Source organism: Mesocricetus auratus, unplaced genomic scaffold (genome assembly GCF_017639785.1).
Source record: "Mesocricetus auratus isolate SY011 unplaced genomic scaffold, BCM_Maur_2.0 Super-Scaffold_100015, whole genome shotgun sequence".
NCBI lineage: Eukaryota > Metazoa > Chordata > Mammalia > Rodentia > Cricetidae > Mesocricetus > Mesocricetus auratus.
In genome coordinates, this window is record NW_024429198.1 from 21853515 (window position 1) to 21879392 (window position 25878).

General features: G+C 39.7%; 1 protein-coding gene across 2 annotated transcripts in view; it reads left to right on the top strand.

Annotated features, from left to right (window-relative positions):
* The window catches only part of Dnah5 (dynein axonemal heavy chain 5), a 278387-nt gene that overhangs the window by 90011 nt on the left and 162498 nt on the right, over positions 1-25878 (top strand). For both annotated transcript variants that reach the window (XM_040757681.1, XM_040757680.1), the window contains exons 17-21: positions 1986-2131; positions 17700-17862; positions 18584-18817; positions 21471-21661; positions 21750-21837. In XM_040757681.1, coding sequence (XP_040613615.1) covers positions 1986-2131; positions 17700-17862; positions 18584-18817; positions 21471-21661; positions 21750-21837 — 822 coding nt within the window. The remainder of the gene's footprint in view (positions 1-1985; positions 2132-17699; positions 17863-18583; positions 18818-21470; positions 21662-21749; positions 21838-25878) is intronic.

The following is a 25878-nucleotide window of genomic DNA, read 5'->3' on the forward strand; positions in this document are numbered from 1 at the left end:
AGGAGGCATTTATAAAGTATATAAAAACTTCTTAGTGAGAGTTATCACAATCAAATTAGAATAGGCTGCTAAGGTAGTCTTTAGTCGTATTCTCCCTAGAGAGGTATTAGGATTAGAGTATTAGCAATTTGGATATTTTATTAGATGCTAACTGGAGACAATGAGATAGCTTCTAAAGAAATGTTAATTCTCCTTTTTCTATTGTGTATTCTTTTTGTAACTTAAACAAAGAAGATAATGAATAAGATTAAGCGTAGTTGTGACTGGGCAGCTTTTGGTTAGTTGTTCTTTGTGCTTTGACCATTTGTGGTTTGTCTATGATGGTCTCAATATGCTGCAGGAGAGGCTTCTTTGATGAAGGTAAACAAACTGTGTGAAGTCTTAAGAATGGGTGGATTCTGTGCTGAAACAAAGGAGTTAGCCTTTACAACTGCAGAGCTTTAATTGGATCACAGACCTGAAAAAAAGGCATTGTTCTTTAAAGCCATCAGCAGAATTTCGATGGGCATCATTTGTGTATCCTGTGCATACATACTGTTGCCTTTTCTTTAACCGCAGCTGTGACAACTTGCCACAAGTTTCATGGCTTCATAATACAATTACAGAGGTCAGAAATGCAGAGTCTCATGTGGCTAAAATCAAAGCCTCTTCAGATACAGTTCTTCCTGGAAATGCTGCAAGGCACCCTTTCCTTAGCAACTTCCAGGTCTTACAGGCTGCCTACATCTGTTGGAGAATGACATGTCATGTCCAGAGCAAACTGTATCTCATGGCTAACCCTCTTCCTCTCAGCCCCTGTCTCTCCTTCCATGGTCATACTCTTCTCTATCTCACTTTGACCTTCCCAACTTCCTCTTATAGGGTCCACATGACAACTCTGTCTAGATAGTCCAGAATGGTCTCTGCATCTCAAGACCGTTAATGTGTCTGTAAAGTCCTCTTTGTCACATATGGTAATATTCCCAGAGGTTTAGGGATCCCCTTGGGAGATCATCTTTTCAACTTTCCACAAATGCCTTTAAAGGTGTGAAGAACAAGGAGGGAAACAAGAGATGTCCATGGCGTGCACACACTTAAGGAGAATTGCTGGTTCTTTCTGCATTGACTACTGTTGCCAAGAAGAACCATTTGGTATATTGATCAGTTGCCTGGATAGTTAGCTTGAAAATGATTGAAACTTATGTATTTATTCTTTAGGTAGTGAAGATATCAATTTAAGGCAATGTCAAAAAGTAGCAGACTTCCATTTCAATCACAGCTGTTGAAGAGACCCTTTGGGATGGTCACTGACATAAATGTTCAAGACAAAAAGATGGAAAAACGAATTGCCGAAGGAGCAGACACAAGAGTAGCCAGTGTGATGTACTCAGGAGATAGGCAGGACAGGACCAGGACTCTCCCCCACCAACAGTTACAGGTGGTCTGGAAGATGAGTCAGAGCCAGGCCAGCAGGACCTGTTAAAGGAGGAAGAGTGTACAATAGCTATGTGCGAAACAGTCAAACTTATCAATAACACTGTGGTGATTTTAACAAGAATGAACTCCATAGGCTCCCATATTTGAGTGTTTGGTCCCTACTTGACAGAACTGTTTAGGAAGTGTGGCCTTCTTGGAGGAAGTGTGTCACTCCATGAGAGTGGACTTTGAGGTTTCAAAAACCCATGCTATCCCTAGTGTGCTTTCTCTGCCTCATTGTTGTCTCAATATGGAAATTCTCAGTTAAGGCTCTAGCACCAAGCCTACCTGTCTGTTGCCATGCTTCCCACCATCATCATCACCAACTCACTTCCTGAACTATAAAAAAGCCACCATTAAACACTTTTTTTCTATACGTTCCCTTGGTCATGGCATCTTTTCACACAACTAAGACAGATATGTATAACCCAAGCTACTTTAATCCTGATATCCCTGCCACTATTGAATCATGTGCACACGTTTAAGGCATTGCTTTTCCTAATCTGTCATTCATTTTGTTTTTCCCAAAGAGGACCTGGAGCTGCTGCTTGACCGGGTCAGTGATTTGATTGAGTTCCGCATCAACGCCATTCTGGAAGAAATGAGCAGCGTGCCACTTTGTCAGCTCCCTCAGGAGGACCCCCTCACTTGTGAAGAATTCCTCCAAATGACAAAGGTTATCAGAAGACTAATTTTTCTTGACAAACCTTTTTTTAAAATAAAAGGCATATTTGAATCATAAATTGAGATTTAAAAAAATTCTATTTTGCTCTGTGATAAATGTTATTCAAATGTGGGAACTTCTGACAACTTGAAGATAAAGAAAATGTTATCTAAGCAGCTACTAATAATTTAATTCCTTTTAGATAAGTTGAAGGGGGAATCACTGTGGCACATATTTCCAATTTTTTTTCATGTTTTGTGAAGGGCAAAAGTATTTTTTAAAGAAGATCTTCAGTGAGCAAGGGCTAATTATGCAATACTTGGGACAGATTCTAGCAAGGTTTCTTCTTGAAGCACATCCAAAGAGCTGTTTCCAAACTAGTAATTTGTAGCATAGAGCTCTGTACTTGTCCCTACAAAAGGAAAGGCCAGAGGCTTATGTTTAAACCACAAAGGGTGGTGACTGTATTTACATGTTCACCATACTTCAATATATGAAAATAAAACCCTCAGAAGGTCTCCATAATTTCTCAAAAATCCTTGAAAATGGGGAACTGTCTTCCTATGTTAGGCCTAGGCTACTGTCAGAGAGGCTTTATTCCTTTTGGAAATGGCACTTTAGCCTCATTTATAACATTCCCTATGGGTACTCTGGTGACATGAACTCTTTAATGATGATTTTAATATTGTTGGCCAATAGTGCTTACTGGAGAGTCCCTTATGTTCCATTCAGCTCAGACTGAGTGGCAACCACAGTAGAATGACAGAGAAGGTGGGTAGAGTCTGGGGGAAATCTTCCTTATGCTAGCTCTTTCCAGTGATGACTCACAGAGACTCTCTTCATCCAACTACAGCAATCCATGTGCAAACTTTCTGCCCAGTGAAGTTCATTGCTTCACAACAAACATTCCTAACCACCGAGCCATCTCTTAAGTTCCAATGCTCTAAGTTTTTATTTTTTTTTTGTCACCACTGCACACTCTGCTTTTCATGAAAAGGCTGAGACTCTTAGAAGGAATCAAGGATTCAGGGTAAACCATGCTGGTCACAGAAGCCATATTTCTTAGCTAGACAGTGGTTAAAACCCACCTGAATCTGATCTCCTTGCTACAAGGAGGGCTTTAAACTCAAACGCAGCCCTTGAAAAGGATAGGAACAAGGCATTTGGTGCTAACACCTTTTTTTGCTCATATGTTGAACTTCAATTTATATTAACTTATTATTTGTTAAGAGAAGCTTTTTCTTTGAGAGGAGCCTTCCCGCCCGCCTGGTTCCAGATCCGCATCAGTCCCAAATAAACACACAGGAGGCTATATTAATTATGAAACTGTTGGCCTTGCTTGTTTCTTCCTGGCTAGCTCTGCTTTAAGCAATTACCCCATAATTGTTAATCTAAGTATGTTTCTTACCGGAGAGGTTTCCGGGCTTCCTACCCCAATGGCGTTACATCTCGACTCTCTTGTGTTTCTCCTACCCAGAGTCCTCCTGGACTCCTAGTCCCTCCTATCTAGATTCCCTATTGGCCAGACAGTACTTTATTGACAAATGCACAGGCAAATAACAGGACTTCCCCAACATCTCCTCTTTTCTGTTTAAACAAAAAGAAAGGTCTTAACTTTAACACAGTCAAACTGTATATAACAGAACAGTTATCAAATAAGAACATAGTTACAATATTTTAGCAAGATTTAAAGAAAATATCATCCATCCCATCCTTGTGAGTCCAAAGTTCTATGTAGCTTATCTTTTATCATAACTAAGGAAAACTGTAATTATAACTATCTGTCTTCAACTCCATCAAAGACCACAGAAGGATAATATTATAAACACTAGGATTGACAGAGATATCTTATTGCCTGGACAGTTACACGAAGTTCCTCTGTAACATTGGGGCATCCATCTTCAGCCCATAGGCCACAATGTGTCTGGAACACTTCTCAGCAAAGCAGGAAAATTCAAACTGTCCATCTGCGCTGGCAGTCTGTCAGTCATTTTTCTTTGTCCTGTAGAAAGTCTCTTAGACTCTTCCATGAAGCAGGAACCCTATAAGACTGAGTTCAGCAGTCACTTTCCTGTGGGTCCTGCATGTCCAGATTATACAACAACAGTCAAGCAGTACAGGCAAGAGCAGTTTCTTGCCCAAATGGCTAATCTTGCCATGTTGAAAGCAAACTCCATAACAAGTTTCTTTGATGCCCATCTTCCTCTCAGACGTAATTGGTGCTGCCAGGAGCAGACATTTCTCATTGTCAAGAAAAACCCTAAACCATTTTAAATGCCATTTTCTGAAGGTCTTTGAAAGGTTTGAAGACTGTTTATGTCAAATATATTTCTGTATATCTAGAAAAACTAACTTACCTAACTATAAATTCTGACTATTATAAGTAACTATCTATAATCTGTATTTAATTATGCATTACATTTTAAAAGATCAGTATAAGCACAATACTTAATCAAGAGAAGTATACATGTCACAAAATTGACCTTGAATTTGTATCAATAAATGAAAAACAATACCCATACCATAATTCCCCTTTTTTCCATTAACAAGAGATCGGCTGTGATCATTAGCCAATTATAAACAATCCCATTTAAATGAAAACAAAGATTTATAAACAAGATGGGAATTGGGACGTCGCTCATTCCAAACTGCTTCCTGCTGGAAGGGGGCACTGTTCATACCATGGGGATCATGGCAAAACTCAGAAACCTATATAAGTCCATATTTTTGGGGCCTGTAAAACTGCATCATCTTAGCTGTTTCGATTGTTGGAACACCTGGTCCACTGCTTCCGGGGGTCTTGGTTCGTCAAACCACAAAAGCCTGGAAGGAATCCTCAGCTTTTCATTTTCTGTAGAAACATAAGTAAAAACTCCTTTTCCAAGTAACATATCCTTATACTTAAATTTTGAATTCAAGGCATTTTCAAAAGATAGAAGTTGGATTAATTTAGCAGCATTTATAATCAAGTGTACTTTAGTAGCAGTTCCTTCTTGAGCAAGCAAAAAACTGAAAAACACAATAGCGTACAGTATCCAGACTCTGTGTATTTTCCATCTTTACGTGGCTTATTTATTTATCTATTATTACTTTATTTCTTTCACTTTTGTTTATTTTTCTCTGAGACAGGGTTTCTCTTTGGAAATCTGCCTGCTTCTGCCTTTGCAGCAGATCTTACTCTGCCTCCCGAGTGCTGGGATTATAGGCGTGCGCCACCAACGCCTGGCTTTTCTATTTATTTACCACTATGCCCGATTCTTTTTCTCTCTCAATCCTATATTTTTAAACACACTGTAAACCTTTAGAGGCTTTCCTTTATCCAAGTCTGACTTTACTGTAAATCTTTATGTTTTTCTGGCCACGTGTCTTATCTGTAAAACCGGGGCTGTTTTAAACTGCCATTTCAAGATCGCGGGCTTAAGCGTGATTCCAGCTTACCGCCTCAGTCCATGCTGACATCCAGCAAATGCTGCCACTTCCAGCTGTACGTACACACCTTTCAATCGTTAGCAGAGTCTCTTAAAACAACCTTGCTGTTTTGTTTTTTTTTTCTTTTTATGCCGAGTCAGGAAGACTCCAGTAAGCGAGCCACGTGAATCTCGGCTTGTCGATAGGAAAACAGAGCACACCTGAGAAAAATGCTGCTACCAAAATCTGTGCTTCTCTCTGTTCTTCTGTTTCTAAAATTCCTTTAAAGCTTTTGTTATCTTGTGTGGAAATTCAGGATCCCACTCCTGATCACCATTCTGTTAAGAGAAGCTTTTTCTTTGAGAGGAGCCTTCCCGCCCGCCTGGTTCCAGATCCGCATCAGTCTCAAATAAACACACAGGAGGCTATATTAATTATGAAGCTGTTGGCCTTGCTTGTTTCTTCCTGGCTAGCTCTGACTTAAGTAATTACCCCATAATTGTTAATCTAAGTATGTTTCTTACCGGAGAGGTTTCTGGGCTTCCTACCCCAATGGCGTTACATCTTGACTCTCTTGTGTTTCTCCTACCCAGAGTCCTCCTGGACTCCTAGTCCCTCCTATCTAGATTCCCTATTGGCCAGACAGTACTTTATTGACAAATGCACAGGCAAATAACAGAACTTCCCCAACAATTATTACCAGAGTAAATCTTAACAACTACATTTTAGAATTTGGTTTGCCCTACTCACGATGATTTTTAATAATTTTCCTGCTATTTTTTAAGTTTTTCCTCATCATAAAAGAAATCACTTAGCTCTGTAGTTTACAAAATGTAGCTTAAAATTTTTAAATCAGGTTTTAGATTTTAAAAATGGAGAAACTAGCACTTATACCCACCATATCACCATGGTTGTGAATTTTGTGATTTTATGTATTTCGTGACTCTCACAGCTGATTTGCTAGTGATTATGCTTTTTGCCTCTCAGCTAGTATTTCTTTGTAAAATATTTTCTTTCATATCATTATGTGTGACTTTCACAGGTACCACTTAAATGACACCTTCAAAGCATCTTATTGAGATGTTATATATTGTTTCTTACTTCTGGGCATTAAATAGCTCCCAAAGTTTGTCAGTTTTGCCAAGAGCTATAGTAAATATTTATCTATTTGTTTAGATATTTGGGATCATTGCCCCTAAATAACATTATTGTATCAAACTGTATGGTTTTATCTCATAGCTCTTTATAGTCATAGATGAATTGTTTTTCCAAAGGGTGATCCCAATGTGTATGACCATAATGAAATAATACAATGTCACTACTCTCTGACAAACACTGTTCTATCATAATTTATTAATTATAGTTTGAATGGCAAAAATTATATAATTTAAATTAATGTGTGTTTTTAGTACCCATAGAAGTACTTTCTATTGACGGTTCTACATTCTACAATCTGTGTATTTGCTTTACAATCTTTAAATTATATATATATATATATATATATATATATATATATATACACATATATATATACATCTTGTTTTTTTATTTTATTTTCCAGTTTAAATTTAGATAAGAAACAAGGTTGCTTCACAAGTCAGTTCCAGGTCCCTCTCCCTTTCCCTCCCCTCCTCCCGTGCCCTCCACCCCCCCCTTATCCCCTCATTCCCCCAGGGAGGGTGAGGCCCTCCATGGGGGTGTCCATAGTCTGTCATTTCATATAGGACAGGGCCTAGACCCTTCCCCAAGAGTTCAGGGTGAGAGTGCACCTCACATTGTTCTATGGGAGTCCAAAGTCTGTGTGTATACTTGGGATGGGTACTGATCTGCTGCCCAAGGCTCAATAGATTACTTAGGCCTCCTCACTGACACCCAGATTCAGGGGGGTCTTGATCAGTCCCATGCTGGATTCCCAGGCTGATGCCTGGGATTCAAGAGTTAACCTTTGTCTGGTCAGCTGTTTCTGGGGATTAAACCAGCCCAGTCTTAATCCCTTTGATCATCAGTCCTCCCTCTCTGTTACTGGCTTTCTTGAGTTCAGCTCAGTACTTAACCAAGGGAGTCTGCCTCTTCTTCGATCAGCCACTAAATGAAGTTTCTGTTTCCCAGACTCTCTGGCCATAGGATTGTAGGCTGGCACTCCCCAGATCTATGTCTAAAATCCATATATGAGAGAGTACATGCCATGTTTCTCTTTTTGTGACTGGGTTAACTCACTCAGGATGGTTTCTCCTAGTGTCATCCATTTGCCTGAGAATCTCATGATTCCATTATGTTTTTCTGCTGAATAGTACTCTATTGTGTAGATGTACCACATTTTCTCTATCCACTCTTCGGTTGAGGGACATCTAGGTTGCTTCCTAGTTCTGGCTATTACAAATAATGCTGCTATGAACATAGTGGAACAGACATCTTTGTTGTATGAATGGGCATCTTTTGGATATATGCCTAAGAGTGGAGTTGCTGGGTCTTGTGGTAGGTTTATTCCCATTTTTCTGAGGAATCTCCATACTGCTTTCCAAAGTGGCTGAACCAGTTGGCACTCCCACCAGCAATGGAGGAGTGTCCTCCTTTCACCACATCCTCTCCAGCATAAATTGTCATTGGTTCTTTTGAGTTTAGCCATTCTGACAGGAGTGAGATGGTATCTCAGAGTTGTTTTGATTTGCAATTCCCGGATGGCTAAGGATGTTGAGCACTTTCTCAAGTGCCTCTCAGCCAATTTAGACTCCTCTATTGAAAACTCTCTATTTAGTTCTGCAGTCCACTTTTCAATTGGGTCCTTTGATGTTTTGGAGACTTGCTTCTTGAGTTCTTTGTAAATTTTGGAGATCAACCCTCTGTCAGATGTGGGATTAGTGAATATTTTTTCCCATTCTGTGGGCTGCCTTTTTGTCTTGCTGACTGTCCTTTCCTTACAGAAGCTTCTCAGTTTCAGTAGGTCACATTTATTAATTGTTGATCTCACTTTCTGTGCTACTGGTGTTATGTTCAGAAAGCTGTCTCCTGTACCAATTCGTTCAAGGGTACCTCCCACTTTCTCTTCTAAGAGGTTCAGTGTGGCTGGATTTATGTTGAGGTCTTTGATCCATTTGGACTTAAGTTTTGTGCATGGCGATAAACATGGATCGATCCGCATTCTACATGCCAGTCTCCAGTTATGCCAGCACCATTTGTTGAAGATGCTTTCTTTATTCCATTGTATATTTTTAGCTTCTTTGTCAAAGATCAGATGTTCGTACGTGTGTGGGTTAATAACCGGATTTTCAATTCGATTCCATTGGTCTACCTGTCTATTTTTGTACCAATACCAAGCTGTTTTCAGGACTATAGCTCTATAATAGAGCTTGAGGTCAGGGATGGTGATGCCTCCAGACGTTGCCTTGTTGAACAGGGTTGTTTTGGCTATCCTGGGCCTTTTGTTTTTCCATACAAAATTGATTATTGTTCTTTCAAGGTCTGTGAAGAATTGTGCTGGGATTTTAATGGGAATTGCGTTGAATCTGTAGATTGCTTTTGGCAGGATTGCCATTTTTACTACATTGATCCTACCTATCCAAGAGCATGGGAGATCTTTCCATTTTCTGAGAGCTTCTTTAATTTCTTTCTTTAAAGATTCAAAGTTCTTACGATACAGGTCTTTCACTTGTTTGGTTAGCGTTACCCCAAGGTATTTTATGTTGTTTGTGGCAATTGTAAAGGGTGATGTTTCCCTGATTTCTTTTTCAGCCCTTTTATCATCTGTATATAGTAGGGCTACTGATTTTCTTGAGTTGATCTTGTAGCCTGCCACTTTGCTGAAGGTGTTAATCAGCTGTAAGAGTTCCCTGGTAGAGTTCTTTGGGTCATTGATGTAAACTATCATATCGTCTGCAAACAGTGAAAGTTTGACCTCTTCCTTCCCAATTTGTATCCCCTTGATCCCCCTTTGTTGTCGTATGGCAATAGCTAGAACTTCAAGTACCATGTTGAAAAGGTATGGAGAGAGTGGACAGCCTTGTTTTGTTCCTGATTTTAGAGGAATTGCGTTGAGTTTCTGTCCATTTAGTTTGATGTTGGCTGTTGGTTTACTGTATATAGCTGTTATTATGTTTAAGTATGTCCCTGTTATCCCAGATCTCTCCAAGACCTTTATCATGAAGGGGTGTTGGATTTTGTCAAAGGCTTTTTCAGCATCTAGTGAGATGATCATGTGATTTTTTTTTCAACTTGTTTATATGGTGGATTACATTGATGGATTTTCGTATGTTGAACCATCCCTGTATCCCTGGGATGAAACCTACTTGATCGTGGTGAATGATTGTTTTTATGTGTTCTTGGATCTGATTTGCCAGTATTTTATTGAGTATTTTTCATCAATGTTCATGAGGGATATTGGTCTGAATTTCTCTTTCTTAGTTGTATCTTTGTGTGGCTTGGGGATCAAGGTTATTGAAGCCTCATAGAAAGAGTTTGGCAAAGACCCTTCTGCTTTTATTGTGTGGAACACTTTGAGAAGAATTGCTATAAGCTGTTCTTTGAATTATTGGTAGAATTCTGCCCTGAGGCCATCTGGACCTGGACTTTTTTTGGTTGGGAGACTTTTGATGACTGCTTCTATTTCCATAGGGGTTATAGGTCTATTTAAATTGCTTATCTGTTCTTGATTTAGTTTTGGCAAGTGATAGCTATCCAGGAAGTCATCCATTTCCTTTAAATTTTTGAATTTTGTGGAGTACAGGTTTTCAAAGTATGACCTAATGACTCTCTGGATTTTCTCAGAGTCTGTTGTTATGTCCCCCTTTTCATTTGTGATTTTGTTAATTTGCGTGTTCACTCTCTGCTGTTTGGTAAGTTTGGACAAAGGTTTGTCTATCTTGTTGATTTTCTCAAAGAACCAACTCTTCGTTGCATTGATTCTTTGTATTGTTTTCCTGGTTTCTACTTTATTGATTTCAGCCCTCAATTTGATTATTTCCTGGTGTCTACTCCTCCTGGGGGAGTTTGCTTCTTTGTGTTCTAGAGCTTTCAGCTGTGATGTTAATTCTCTTGTATAACTGTTCTCCTGTTTCTTCATGTGAGCACTTAGTGCTATGAACTTCCCCCGTAGCACTGCTTTCAAAGTTTGAGTATGTTGTGTCTTCATTCTCATTGAATTCGAGGAAGTCTTTAATTTCTTTTTTTATTTCCCCTTTGACCCAGGGATGGTGCAGTTGAGCATTATTCAATTTCCATGAGTTTGTAGGTTTTCTGCAGTTTGTGTTGTTGTTTAATTCTAATTTTAAAGTATGGTGGTCTGATAAGATGCATGGAGTTATTCCAATTTTTTTGTAGCTGCTGAGGTTTGATATGTTGCCAAGTATGTGGTCGATTTTTGAGAAGGTTCCATGTGGTGGTGAGAAGAAAGTATATTCTTTTTTATGTGGATGAAATGTTCTATAGATATCTGTTAATCCCAGTTGGGTCATTACTTCTATTAGACCCTTTGCTTCTTTGTTGAGTTTCTGTCTGGTATTCCTGTCTAGTGGTGAGAGTGGTGTGTTGAAATCTCCCACTATAACTGTGTGGGGCTTTAGATGAGATTTAAGTTCTAATAATGTTTCTTTAACGAATGTGGATGCCTTTGTATTTGGGGCATAGATGTTCAGGATAGACACTTCATCTTGGTGGGTTTTCCCTGTGATGAGTATGTGATGACCTCCATCATCTCTTTTGATTGATTTTATTTTAAAGTCCAGTTTGTTAGATATTAGGATTGCTACCCCTTCTTGTTTCTTGGGTCCATTTGATTGAAAATTTTTTTCCCAACCTTTAACTCTCAGGTAATGTCTGTCTTTGAGGGTGAGGTGTGTTTCTTGTATGCAGCAGAAGGAAGGGTTCTGTCTTCGAATCCATTCTGCTAGTCTGTGTCTTTTTATGGGTGAGTTAAGGCCATTAATATTGAGGGATTTTAATGACCATTGATTGCTCATCCTTCTTCGATTTGCAGTGGTTGTTGTTGGTGGAATTATGGGTGGAATTTCACCCCTTTGTTCTTTTGGCTGTTGGTAGAGAGGGATTCTCTAATGCCTATGTTTTTCTGGTTGTAGTTAGCTTCCTTGGGTTGGAGTTTTCCTTCCAAAACTTTCTGTAGGGCTGGGTTAGTGGACACATATTGCTTGAATCTAGTTTTGTCATGGAATATCTTGTTTTCTCTGTCTATAGTGATTGAGAGCTTTGCCGGGTATAGTAGTCTGGGCTGGCATCCATGGTCTCTTAGTGTAGGTAGAATATGTATCCAGGACCTTCTGGCTTTCAGAGTTTCCATGGAGAAATCAGGTGTAATTCTGATAGGTCTGCCTTTATATGTTACTTGACTTTTTTCCTTAGTTGCTCTTAGTATTCTTTCTTTATTCTGTATGTTTGGGGTCTTGATTATTATGTGGCGAGGGGATTTTTTTTTGTGGTCCACTCTATTTGGTGTTCTGTAGGCTTCTTGTACTTTCATTGGCATGTCTTTCTTAAGGTTGGGAAAGTTTTCTTCTATGATTTTGTTGAATATGCCTTCTGCCCCTTTGAGGTGGATTTCTTCTCCTTCTTCTATACCTATTATTCTTAGGTTTGGTCTTTTCATAGTGTCCCATATTTCCTGGATGTTTTGTGTTAAGGATTTGTTGGATTTAAGGTTTTCTTTGGTTGATAAATCCATTTCTTCTAGTGTATCTTCAACACTTGAGATTCTCTCTTCCATCTCTTCTATTCTGGTGGTAATGTTTGTATCGGTAGTGCCTGACTGTTTGTCCAGCTTTTCTATTTTCTGCCTTTCTTCAGATTGTATTTTTTTTAATGTCTCTATTTCAGTTTTCAACCCTTGCAGTGTTTGCATTGCTTCTTGAAATTTTCTGTTTATCTTTTCGTCTGTTTGTTGCCTTTTATGAATTTTTTGGTTTGTTCTTTCTTCCATTTCTTGCATTTTTTGGTTTGCTTTTTGTTCCATTTCTCGCATTTTGTGCTTTGTTTCTTCTTTCATTTCCTGCCTTTTTTGGTTTGTTTCTTCTTCCATTTTTTTCATTCTTTGCTTTGTTTTTTCTACCATTTCTTGCATTTTTTGCTTTGTTTTTTCTTCCATTTCTTGCATTTTTTGCTTCGTTTCTTCTTCCATTTCCTGCCTTTTTTGGTTTGTTTTTTCTTCCAATTCTTGCATTTTTTGGTTTGTTTTTTCTTCCAATTCTTGCATTTTTTGGTTTGTTTTTTCTTCCATTTCTTGCATTTTTTGGTTTGTTTTTTCTTCCATTTCTTTGAGGGATTTTCCTATATCCTCTTTTAGGGCCTCTATCATTTTCATGAAAGTGCTTTTAAGGTCGTTCTCTTCTGCTTCGTTCGCATTGGAATGTTGGGGTCTTGCTGGTGTGGAGTCTCTAGAATCTTTCGGTGTCATATTTGTTTTTCTGTTGCTGCGTGTGTTTTTGTATTGTCTCTTTCCCATCTCTTCTTCTTGTGGGTGCAGAGAGGGTCCCTTACTGGTCTGGGGACCAGAGTTCCCTTTTGGTGGGTGCTAGCAAGTCCAATAATCTGGTGGTTCTTCTATTCCTTGTCCAAATGCTGGTCCCGTGGGTGGAGAAGAAGAACAGGAATCTGGGGCGCTTAGCCTCCTACCTGGTCCCCTGGACCCTATCCTGGGTCCTGTTGTACCTGATCCGGAACAGCTGCTTCCCTGGACTCCCAGCCTCCTCTGGTTTCCTGGTCTCGTTGGTGGGAGAGAAGATCTGGAGTCTGGGGTGCTTGGCTCCCGCCGGGATTGGGAGCTCTGTGCAGTTCCCAGGCGATCTGCAGGTACTGGAACACAGGCCGGGAAGCCGGCCTGTTTACCTGATGCTGCTCGAGAAACCTACATCTTGTTTTTATTTTTATTTCTTTTGTTTTTGAGATTACAATATAATCACATCATTTCCTCATCCCTTTCCTCACTCCAAATACTCCCAGATACCCCTTCTTCCTCTCTTTAAAATTTACAGATCCTCTTTCATTGATTGTTGTTACATGTATATATTCATATACACACATATTCCTAAATACATAAATATGGCCTGCTCAGTCTGAATAATGTTACTTATATGTATGTTTGGTTTTGAATAACTAATTGGTGTACTCTTCCCTGGGGAAGACTATTTCTCCTGCTCTCTTCACTCCTCAGCTGCTTGTCATGGTCTGTGTAGGGTTGAGGCCTCTTAGACTTTTCCTTTTCTGCATTAGCTGCTTAGTAAAGACGGAGGTGGTGGGGACAGACCCTGTGGACAATTTCCATGCCAATGTCACCATGGAGATGAGTCACTGAAATGAAGTGCACGGTGCTGGAGGTAGCGTCTTTGATGTGCTTTGTTTGACGTGGGGACATTTTAATGAATCCATTATTACTCTGTTTTCATTCTGTTTGTAATCTGCTTTATTAATTTTTATGTTGTTTACATCTTTATATTTATGCCCTCTCTCAGAAAAAGTTGAGGAATTTGAGTAATCTTGTTGGAATGATATCAATTGTCAAGAGTTGCTTTCCAAAACACCCAGTAGAAAGGAGTTCTGGGATACATGCTCCTGCTCCTGAGAGGGCTGAAGCAACATCTAGGAAGTCAAGAGAGGACTTATTTCCTGGGAGGTCTAGCCTTGAGAATGGGAGGTGATATCCCAGTCCATTCTTTGTCTTTCCAGCACACAGTCAGAGGACGCAAGAATCAGTTTAAAATGTATTAATCTCTTAGAGAACAAGGATCTAGTTGATTTAGCATGAGGGAAACAAGCTTGGCAAACAGGTTCCCTGGTTGTATGCTATTTGCTATTGAATAACAGTACTTACTGAGGTCTTCTTTTGTTGTGGACACTGTTCCTAGCATGTAGACATATCATACAGAATACATGAAACTACATAAAGCATTTTAAATTTATTCTTTAGAAAATTTCACACATGAATATAATACATCCTAGTCATATCTGAACATACTTCATTCTCACAACTCTGCTGGTCCTTCTTCTAACTTCAAGTTCTTTTTAAAAACATCACCTATATACACATGCCTGTGGGATAATCCATTGGGACACAGGCAATCTGCTAGAGGTTTCCCCTCCCCCAGCAGCTATCCACTCTCCTCAGCTAGGGATGGGGCCTCAGGAGGTTCTCCCTTTCCATGCTGGAAGTTTTAACTGGTTTGGTCTCCTGTACATAACTACAGTTAATGTGAGTTGTATATGTAACAACCATGTCATATCCGGAGACCAGCATTTCACAGCACCATTCCCTGTCTACCAGATTTAAGATCAAAGCAAGATGAAACTGGGTAGAGTTTTGTAGTTAGGTAAAGTTCAGAGGTGAGTAAAGTTGAAAAGTTTGCTCCAGGATATACTAGAATATTCACTTTTTTCTTTTTTTTATTAAATTAGAAACAAGCTTGTTTTATATGTCAAATCCTAGTTCTCTCTCCCTCTCCTCCTCTCTTGCCCCTACTGACCCCCTTTCCCATCACCTTTCTGCTCCCCAGAGAGGATGAGGCCTTCTATGGGGGATCTTCAAAGCCTGTCATTTTATTTGGAGCAGGGCCTAGATCCACCTCCATGTGTCTAGGCTGAGAGAGTACCCCTCTATGTGGAGTGGGCTCCTAAAGTCCATTCTTGTACTAGGGACAAATACTGATTCACAACTAGAGGCCCGATAGATTGCTCTGACCTCCAAACTGACATCCATGTTCAGGGGGTCTGGAACAGTCCTATGCTGGTTTCCCAGCTATCAATATGGGGTCCATGAGCTCCCCCTTGTTCAGGTCAACTGTTTCTGTGGTTTTCACCAGCCTGGTCTTGACTCCTTTGCTTATCACTCCTCCCTCTCTGCAACTGGATTCCAGGAGTTTACCTCAGTGTTAGCTGTGGGTATCTGCTTCTGCTTCCATCAGCTACTGGGTGAAGGTTCTAGGATGGCAGATAAGAAGGATATTTAGGGTAGCCTCTCTACTATTGCTTAAATTGTTAGTTGGGGTCATCCTTGTAAATCTCTGGATATATCCTTAGTGCCAGTTTTCTTTTTAAACCTGTAATGGCTCCCTTTATTATAGTATCTTTTTTTCTTGTTCTTCTCTATTCTTCCCTTTACTCAATCTTCCTGTGTCCTCATGTCCTCCTCTTCCTTCCTCTTCTCCCCTTCTCTTTCTCCTAACTCCTTCTCCCCTCCCACCAAGCTCACAATTAGCTTAGGAGATCTTGTTCCTTTCCCCTTCTCCAGGGGACCATGTGTGTCTCTCTTAGGGTCCTCCTTGTTTCCTAGCTTCTCTGGCAGTGTGCATTGTAGGGTGGTAACCCTTTGCTCTATGTCTAAAATTCATGTATGAGTGAGTACATACCAGTCCCGTCATTTTGTGACTGGGATATTTCACTCAGGATTGTTTCTTCTAGTTTCATTCATTTGCCTGTGAATTTCAGGATTCCTGTTTTTTTTCTGCTGAGTAGTATAAATGTATCACAATTTTTATCAATTCTTCAGTGAAGGGGAATCTAGGTTACTTCCAGGTACTGGCTATCACAAATAATGCTGCTATGAACAGAGTTGAATGGGTGTCCTTGCTGTATGAATGTGCATCCTTGGGTATATGTCTTAGAGTGGAATTTTTGGGTCTTGTGATAGACAGATTCCCACTTTCTTAAGGAACCAACATTCTGATTTCCAACAAAATATTTACTTTAATGTGCCTTGCTGAAGAGGGGTGTGTAGAAATCAAAGTTGCCTTGCTGAAGAGAGGAATGTAGAAGTCAAGGTATCAAGGTTGCCTTGCTGAAGAGAGGAGTTGTAAAAGTCAAGGTTGCCTTACTGAAGAGGGCTGTGTAGAAGTCAAGGTTGTCTTGATGAAGAGGAGTATGTAGAAGTCAAGGTTGCCTTGCTTAAGACCCCAGTGTAGAAGTCAAGTTTTCCTTACTGAAGAGTAGAGTGTAGAAGTCAAGATTAACAAATGAGGAGATATCAGAACCATGAACTGTGTGAAGTGCAAAGTCCATGAACATGTTACAGTCTTAATATATAAATCAATGAAATTGAAAAAGCTTGGAAACTGTGGCCAACTGACAAAGTCTATTATTTATTGAGCTTTCTCCTCAAGTAGGTGGTAAAAGAAATACTTCTGTGTGTTTTACCTATCTTTATATATCTATCACAATATCTACCACAGTGCTTCATATTGTGTTATACTTGTTTTCTTTTATTTCTGAGAAAGATTCAATCTAGCTGAAGGGGGTCCAGATCTAAAATGAAGCACATGACAATGGTTTGGCAGACATTATGAGAAGGAAGACAACTAGCCATCACATGAAGGGAATTTCCTGAGACTAGAGGCTGCTGAAGGCTTTGGGAGTTATTTCCCCCATACTGGGAAGTTGACCCCGTTTTGGTCTATTCCCCTTGCTCCAGTTGGTTCTCTTGTCTTTGATGCTTTCTTCTCAAGATGTCTGTCTGGGGCTTCTTGTGGCTTCCAGTTCAAGGTTAAAATCTATCATAGCCTGGAAGTCAGAGCAGCAGGAGCTTGAGGGAGCTGCTCATGTTGCTTCCATAGATAAGAAGTGAAGAGTGCCAGCTGCCTGGGTCCAGCCGCTGTCTCAGCCCCCAAATAACACATAAAACACTATATTAATTATGAAGCTGTTGTCAGTTTGCTGTGGTTTCTTAATGGCTAGCTCTGACTTAATTATTAAGCCATAATTACTAATATATATCTTTTATAAGGTTTTGTCTTACCGAGGATGCAGCCTCATGCGTCCTCTCTTCCCAGGAGCACATGGCGACTGTCCATTCTCGATACATTTCCCAGAATCCTCCTCTTCTCCTAGTCCCACCTATCTTGTTTCCCTATTGGCCAGCAGTGTTTTATTCATTAACCAATAAGAGAGACATATACACAGAAAGACTTCCCCCATCAGAAGAGAGATGGATGCTTATGTTCAATTCACATTCTTCCTTTCATACAGTGCAGGGTCCAGGCCCCAGGAACAGAACCCCCCAGTCAGACAGGTTTTCCTGCCTCAGGTGATTCTAGGTCTCAAACTGGCAGTTGAGATTGACCACCGTTGTCCAGCCATTACTGAAGCTAAAGTGTCAGTTGGAGACTGAATCTGTGCCTTTTCCTATGAACTCTCAAGAGCTAGATAAAGATGCTTGCTTGCCACCTTTTGTTCTTATTGTTGGTAGGACCTTTGTGTGAGTGGTGCTCAGACACTCCATTTTAAAAGTTCCCTGGTGGAGGAAGCAGCCAACGAGCTAATAAACATGTTACTGGATGTGGATGTCCCACCTGAAGAAGCAAGTGAAATAGTCTCTCATGGGAATGTCAGTTCTAACGGTGACACTTCAGGTGAGAGGGGAGATAAGGAAGGGGTCTGTTCTTTTTTTTTTCTTTTCAAGATAATCACAGAAAACCAAAATTTAATTTTCTACACAATAGTCAATTTCATACTTCTAGAAGCATTACCTCAATTTTATACTGGTATTTATAAATCTGAAATTATGATTCTGCACACATGGTAATGACTTGGTTGCTTCTTCTCATTATTTTATGTTAAACTACAAATGTGCTTTGTGTGAAGGAGGGCCCTGGCATTTGACTCTTTTTTAATTAATGTAAGGTTTGGTATTTTATTTCCCTTTGGTATAGGGTAGGGTAGAAAAGAGAATTTCTCCCCAAGCCTATACAAACTAAAGCAAACCATTTGCTACAGAGAAGAGGGGGAAGATGCTATTTCTCAAGTTTTTTAAAGAGCTATTATTGGGAGACAACACACCAGAACACAAGTCTTTAGGCCCAGGATAACTTTTAACCTATAGTCCTTGATTTGTTATTGGCTATTTTCTCATATTGAGACAATTTCTACTGGGCCCCCTTATGCCCTGATTTCTTCTTCCTATTCTTCAGTGATATTATTTTCTTAGATGCAGGACATTTAACTGATATTGAGCTTGCATGTAATTTATCTTAATTTTCTTCCTGTAATTTAATGGATCTCTCTCTCTCTCTCTCTCTCTCTCTCTCTCTCTCTCTCTCTCTCTCTCTCTCTCTCTCCCCCTCTCTCTCTCAGGAAGAAGGGAAGGACATCCTGAGGCTTTGTCATCTTCCTTTAATTCTGGGGCTGGTCCTCTGCCTTTGACAGCAATCACAAGAAAGAAAAAAGAAAGCGAGATGTTACAGGAAGCCCGTGAGCTGCTTTCCCATTTTAACCATCAGAACACTGATGCTCTTTTGAAAGTGACAAGGAACACTCTTGAGGCCATTCGCAGGCGCATTCATTTCTCCCACATGGTTAACTTCCGGGGTATGCTCTTGCAGTTTTCCTATTGGTTGACCAGGTAGAAGGCTGGTGTGTGTGTGTGTGTGTGTGTGTGTGTGTGTGTGTGTGTGTGTGTGTGTGTGTATGTATGTATGTATGTATGTATACATTCCTGCTAAACTTTAAAAATCTAAAAAGCTACATTGTTCGTCGTGCACCTCATGGTAAGTTTAAGCAGCATGCATTTTGCTTATCCCCACAAATTCTACAGTGTGAATCCTCTCATCACTTACTTTAAAACTGAGATATGTAGGGCCTGGAAAGATTATTTTGCCAAGGTTACTGAAATCTTTTTTTAAAATTTTTTCTTCCTTTTTTATTTAAGTTAGAAACAAGCTTGCTTTATATGTCAATCCCAGCTACCTCTCCCTCTCCTCCTCCCCAGTTACCCCACCAAATCTCCACTCTGATCCCCAGGGAGAATGAGGCCCTCCATGGAGGATCTCCAGAGTCTGTCAATTCATCCAGGTCAGGGCCTAGGCCCTCCCCCAAGAGTCCAGGTTGAGAGAGCATCCCTTATTGTGGGATGGGCAGCAATGAAATTGTGATGCCATAAAAATCAACATAATTTAAAATGTTTCTGTAATAAGACGAAAATACAAAGAATATTATTTGACCCAATAGAGAAAAAACAGTTTTAAAAGAAGATACATGGGTGAATTGTTTAAGTGGTGAATTTTAAGTTATTAACCAATCTTAATTTTTTTGCATTTTATTTATTTATTCCTTGTGTCTTTCACATCATGTCTTCCCATCCCACCTCTCCCCACTCCCTAATAAAAAAAGATAAAATTTAAGAGGAAAAAGATAGGGAAAGGGGGAAAATCTCATCTTGGAAGCTTCAGTGTGACACAGTGAAACGTGCAGTAAACTCCTTTACACATACATTTTTACATGCAGGCATTTATTGCAAAGATTCAGTGGTCTGGTTCGAGGCCCTTGGTCTCTGGCACCATCAACACTGGGTCCTCACTGGGACTCTTCCTGGGTATCCTGTTGCTGCCCCGTGTTGTGGAAATCCTGCAGCCCTGGGTCTACAGGGCTGACACTGCCCCTCTGTGCTTCAGCAGATCACAGATGGGGTGGATGTTGGGATGAGTCAGCACATGACCCTGGTGCTGGGCCTGGGTAGTTGCAGGGTTGGTCAGCCCGCCAGTGCTTTCCTGACTTTGCCACCACGGTGAGCTCTCCAGCACTGTCCTGGCTAATTCACCCCTTGCAGCAATTATCAAGGGGCAGGACCAGTTCTCTGACTCTTCCATCCTCAGGGTCAGCTCTCCCACACCTACATCTTCAGGGCCAGCTCTACTGTGTTGTCCAGGTGAGATGTAAGGGCCACTCTCCTGAGTGCTGCAGCTAACAGGGGGCAGGGACAGCTCTCCTGCTCTTAAGATCTCAGGGCCAGCTCTTCCACCTGACTAAGGGATTGATGGACAGGGGTGGGGACATCTCTCTCCCACTCTCCCACTCATGCTGTCACATGACAGATGAGTAATGGGGACAGCTCTCCCATGCTCACAACATTGGGGCTGGCTCACTCGCACATCTGCCAACAGTGTTGGCTGTATTGTACTGCCCAGGTGAGGTGAAGGTTACGCTTGCTCGCTTTTAACCCATCTTATTAATAAGAAAAGACTGATGTTATCCCTTTTAAATTAGAATTTATTTTATTATTTTCATGATATTTCACTGGGCTTCTTTCTGAATGCAGTCATCTTTTTTCCCAGCACTGTTCAGAGAAAGGTTTGGGCTTTTCTAAATATTCTATAAAATCCCATAAATGTTAGGGATATTCTGAAATTAAAATCTAATTTAACAATAGCTGAAAAGCAAATAGTGATTAATTAAGACAAAAATAGGGTAATAAAATTACTTATTGTGAAGATCTGTAATGAAAGGGAAGTGTAATATTGCATTGAGAGTGGATGAAGACAAGGGTCTATGAAACAATACTTTGGGGTCTGACCTTCATTCACTTCACAATGGAAGACAGTTCTTTCCTGACACACAGGTTGTCACCAAATGTTGGCACATATGCTATCATAGTGAACCACAGTTATTGCATAGCTTTGTGCATTGCACAATTTTGTGTGGTTCGTATACACACACTCATCCACATGCATCTCTGTCTAAACACTAAGTTTATAGCTATATCCAACTTTAAGAGCCCCATTATTATACATAATGAGTCACATTCAAGTTTTTCCTGTATGTGACAGCTGTCCCACAGCTTCTAATATATTCATTGTACAGTATATTTTATTTGAAATTCCAAAAACTGCTTGTTCTAACTTTCATTTATTATAGTTTGTCCTTTATTTCTTGTTTGCTTACTTTGCATTTAACTCATCATTGGCATCCTACTACTTGCCGCTAAAATTTTAAAATTTATATGTAATCCCCATTCTACGTTGAGTGCTTCCTTTTATGTGGATGTACCAGGAAACTGGAATAAGTAGAGTGACTAGGAACCCACTGAATTGCTGTTATATTGAACAAAACCATATCTTCAAATGTCCATGCACTCATTAATCTGATAAATATTTGTCTGGTTGCATGTATTATGTATGCCTTGATTTTTTTGTGGGGGTCTGTTAAGTATATTCCATTTTCAATTAAAAATGATCTATTAACTCAGGCAGTAACAATGCATCTAAGACAAAGCAGAACCATCTTCCCATTTTTCGGGCAAGCATCACTCTGGCCATTCCCAACATTGCTATGATTCCTGCCCTGGAAGACATACAGCAGACACTGAACAAGGCCGTGGAGTGCATCATCAGTGTCCCCAAGGGAGTTAGACAGTGGAGCATCGAGCTGCCTTCCACGGTGGGTAGAGGATGAAAAAGGCGCTTCATTTGGAAGCTGCTGCTTTTGAAGATGGGGCAAGGTTGAAAAGCATCCTTTTGTGTTCTAGAGAAAGATGCATGAAAGAAAAACAGGTGCTCGGAAGAACAGTGAAGACAGTGACTCCGATGCTGAGGTGGAGGAAAGTGACCTGCAGGGTAAGCATGCTTTACGATTTTCAGAAGTTGAAAAGGTTTCTGTCTCTGTCTCTGACTCTGTCTCTGTCTCTGTCTCTGACTCTATCTCTGTCTCTGTCTCTGACTCTGTCTCTGTCTTTCCCTCTTTCTCTGTGTGTTTTTGTATTTACATGAAGGTGCCCATGGAGGCCAGAACAGGGAGCTGGAGTTACAGGCTGTTGTGAGGCACCTGATGCAGTGCTGGGAACGAATCTGGGGTTCTCTGCAGGAACAGCAAGTGCTCTCGATTGCTGAGCCACGTTTCTCAACTTTTAAAACAAGTCATTGCAAGCCCAGTGTTGATACTATCTATAACTATATATATATATAATATTTATAGTATCTATAATATGGATTTATAATATCTTCTGCACAGTTTTCAAATCATGTTCAATCAGAGTAGTAATCTTGGAGCCATTTTGAGTTTGAAAACATTATGGTTCACACGCTGACACATTAGTGTCACAAATCCCCTGCTTTTACTACGTCTATCACAAACACTGGTGTATAAGTGATGTTTGGTCTGACCTATTAATGGCTGAAGACAGGAAATATTTTAATTTCTCACTTTACTGAGGAATCAGTTATCCTCATAATGAGTATTTCCTGGCATGTTATAGATATTTTTGACCTACTATGAGTTCTGTTTTGTTAACACATCTGACTGCCGCTGTGCATCCTGTGGCTTTCATCTGTAGTCCATAAAACTGGGAGCATCAGACATGCAAGGTGCTAATGATACCAGATGTCATCTTCAGTCCTCACATTCCTTTTAAGTCAGCATCACAGTTAGCTGACCCAGTAGAATTTTGCTGGCATTGCTTTCCCCTGGGATGATTAAAAGCATGAGGAAGAAAATGAAGCCAGTACCTTTTTGAAATAGCACTAATGAGGAAGGCAGAGATAGCTGAAAATACTTTCCCATAACTTACTTACTTATTTACTCTCTCTCTCTCTCTCTCTCTCTCTCTCTCTCTCTCTTTCATTATTTATCATCTATCTATATCAATCACTATTTATCATCTATCTGTCTGTCTATAATCTATCTGTTGATCTATCTATCATTTATCAACTACAGCTAATCAGTTAGGAATACATACTGTTCTTGATGAGGACCTGAGTTTGACTCTCAGCATCCCTGTTAGGTGGCTTACAATTGCTTGCATCTCCAACTCCAGGACATCTGATACCCTTTTCTGGCTTCTTGGGACTGTCACTCATGTGCACATGCCCAACCCACAGTAAATGCATACACACACACAAAAAATACAATATTAGAGAACAGTTACTATTATTTTACTGTCTTCAATTTTATCTATTTGTTAATTTATTTTATTTTTTGAAACAGGGTTTCTCTGTATAGCTTTGTAGACCAGGCTGGCCTTGAACTCACAGAGATCTGCCTGCCTCTGCCTCCCGAATCCTGGGACAGTATGCATTAGTACTGCCCAGCTCTTCAATTCTATTTTTATCTAGAAACATTGCTTTAATTCCTAGAGTCATTTAAAATTCAGCATCTTCTACTGAAAATATTTTCCATCATGAATCATAGCCTGAGAAGAAAAAAAAATACATACTGAAAACACGACCAAAAAGCTAAAGCAACAGTGTATAGTCTGTATAGTCTGGTTGTCTCTTCCTTTTAATGGTAGAGTTCGGAGTTGGGATTTTTTTTTGGTATACTCAGAGTATCATCATTATCTAATTTCAGAACATTTTTATTATCTTAGGATGAACCTCTGCTCCAATTGGCATTCATTTTGCTCTCCCTTCCTGCTGAGTCCTTGGCAGCCACTGATCTATCTCCCATTCCCAATTATGGGTCATGTTTGTGGTGTTCTCTGGCTGCTTTCTTCCATTTGGCATAGTATTTCCAGTTTCATCCATGTGTAGCAGGATGCATTCACTTCATATTTTCTCTACTGTAATGGCATAGTTGGATCCCAGGCTCTGCACAGGCTGGGCAAGTGGTCTGCTACTGGCTTTATTCTTAGACCTTGCTTGTTTGTGGCAGGATCTCCTACCCACCACCTTCTGAGTGCTAGGATTGCAGGCACAGAACTACAGATAAAGTACACTTTATTTATCCATTAGTAAGTTGCTGAACAGTTAGCTTGTTTCCATTTCTGCACTACTATTAAGAATTCTGCTAAATATGCAGTGGTGCTTGTGTTTTTTTATGCTTGTGTACATATGCATGTAGGTGTTTGTGTGTGTACATGCATGTGTGGCTGTAGGAGTTGATGCTGGATGTCTTCCTCAGTTGCATTCCATCGTGTGTTTTGAGACAGATTCCCTCACTAATTATAGAGCTAATCAATTGTCTAAGCTGCCTGGTGAGACTGCTCCAGGGGTCTGTCTGTTTCTCCCCACCCAGTGCTCAGTAACACATGCTTGTTGCATATCCAGAGTTGATATGGGTGCAGAAAATTCAAACTCAGGTCCTCATGCCTAAGTGGCAAGCATTTTGCCAGTTGAGTCATCTTCCAAGCCCAAGATTTTACATGGAAATGTTTTTATTTCTCTTGGATTATACAGACAGTTAGAGTTACTGGAAATATGATAACTTTATGTTTAACATTGGGAGGAAATGCCACGCTACCTTTGGAAGCTACAACATCATTTTGCTTTCCCATGGGCATTGCAGGAGGGATTCATTGCTTTTTCTCCTCATTGTCACTGATAATTGTTTTTGCCTTTTCTCTAGCCATTGTAACAGCTACAGGGTGGTGTTTAATTGCAGTTTTAGTGTGAATTTCTGCAACAGTTAGTGAAGTTAAGTTTTCATGTGATTTCTGGTCATTTGTACATTCCTTTGGAGAAATATCTATCAATTTTTCTGTCGTCTTAAAAATTCACTCACTTAATCAAATTTCTGTAAGATTTTTAATGTTCTGAATAAACTTGTAAAATTTTCAATTACATTATAGATTTATTTATAATTTCTTATTGATAATTTTCTTTTTCGATACAGGGTTTCTTTGTATAGCTTTTAGAGCCTGTCCTGGCACTCCCTTGAATGTACATAGATAGATTGCCTGCTTCTGCCTCCCAAGTGCTAGGATTAAAGTCATTCTTCATCATACCATAGCCCAGCTTTACTGATATCTTTTAAAGAATAAAATTTGAGTTTAAGTTCTATTTATATGTATTTTCATTTTGTATCTAAGAAACAGAGGCTTAGCATACGATTAGAAAGATGTACTCTTTTAAAAAAATTTTTGTACTGTTTATTTTTACTGAAACTAGAAAGAAGATCATTAGAGGGGAGGGGTGGAGAAAAGAGTCTATTCAGAGTAGGGGAGAGAACCAGTCAGAGGTGAAGACAAGTGAAGGATGGGGAAGGCAGTGGAGGAGAGGGTGAGGTCATGAGTTTGTCCACGTAGAAGTGCATGTATGGGATTTAATTAATATTCTGTCATTTAAATATTTTTAAGTTAGCATAAAAATAGTTTCTTTATAGCATTTTCACACATATGTGCTGTTACACTATTTTTAAGATGTACTCTTTTAAGGGTATGTAACTTAGCATTTATATCTCAATCTATAATTCATTTTTAGTCAAGTTGGAGTTTAAATTCATTATTTTCCATGTGGGTGTATACTTGTACTACCACTGTCAGCTAAGAAATCATTATTCTGTAATTCAATTTTTGGAGACCTTTGTTGAAAGTCACTTAAATGTGAGTGTAAATCTCAACCTTTCTTTCTGGGCTCCTAGTTTTATTCTCTTAATCTCAGCGCATGCTTCTTCCAGTGCCACACTGTCTTTAGAGTAAGCTTTCAAAAAGTAATTTATTTGTTCCTTTAACATTTCATTCACATACTCTTCTGTGTTCAGAGTTCCTTGTCATCACTCTTTCTTATTCCATTCCCACTAAACATTTTCTTCTTTCTAATAAGAAGTGCCTCTCTCTTCCTAGTTCATGCCATTCCTTTTTTGTGACACATGGCATGCAATTATGACTGTCTTCATGGGCATGGGTGGCCACACTTATTTACTTGAGTGGGGGCAATTAAGCA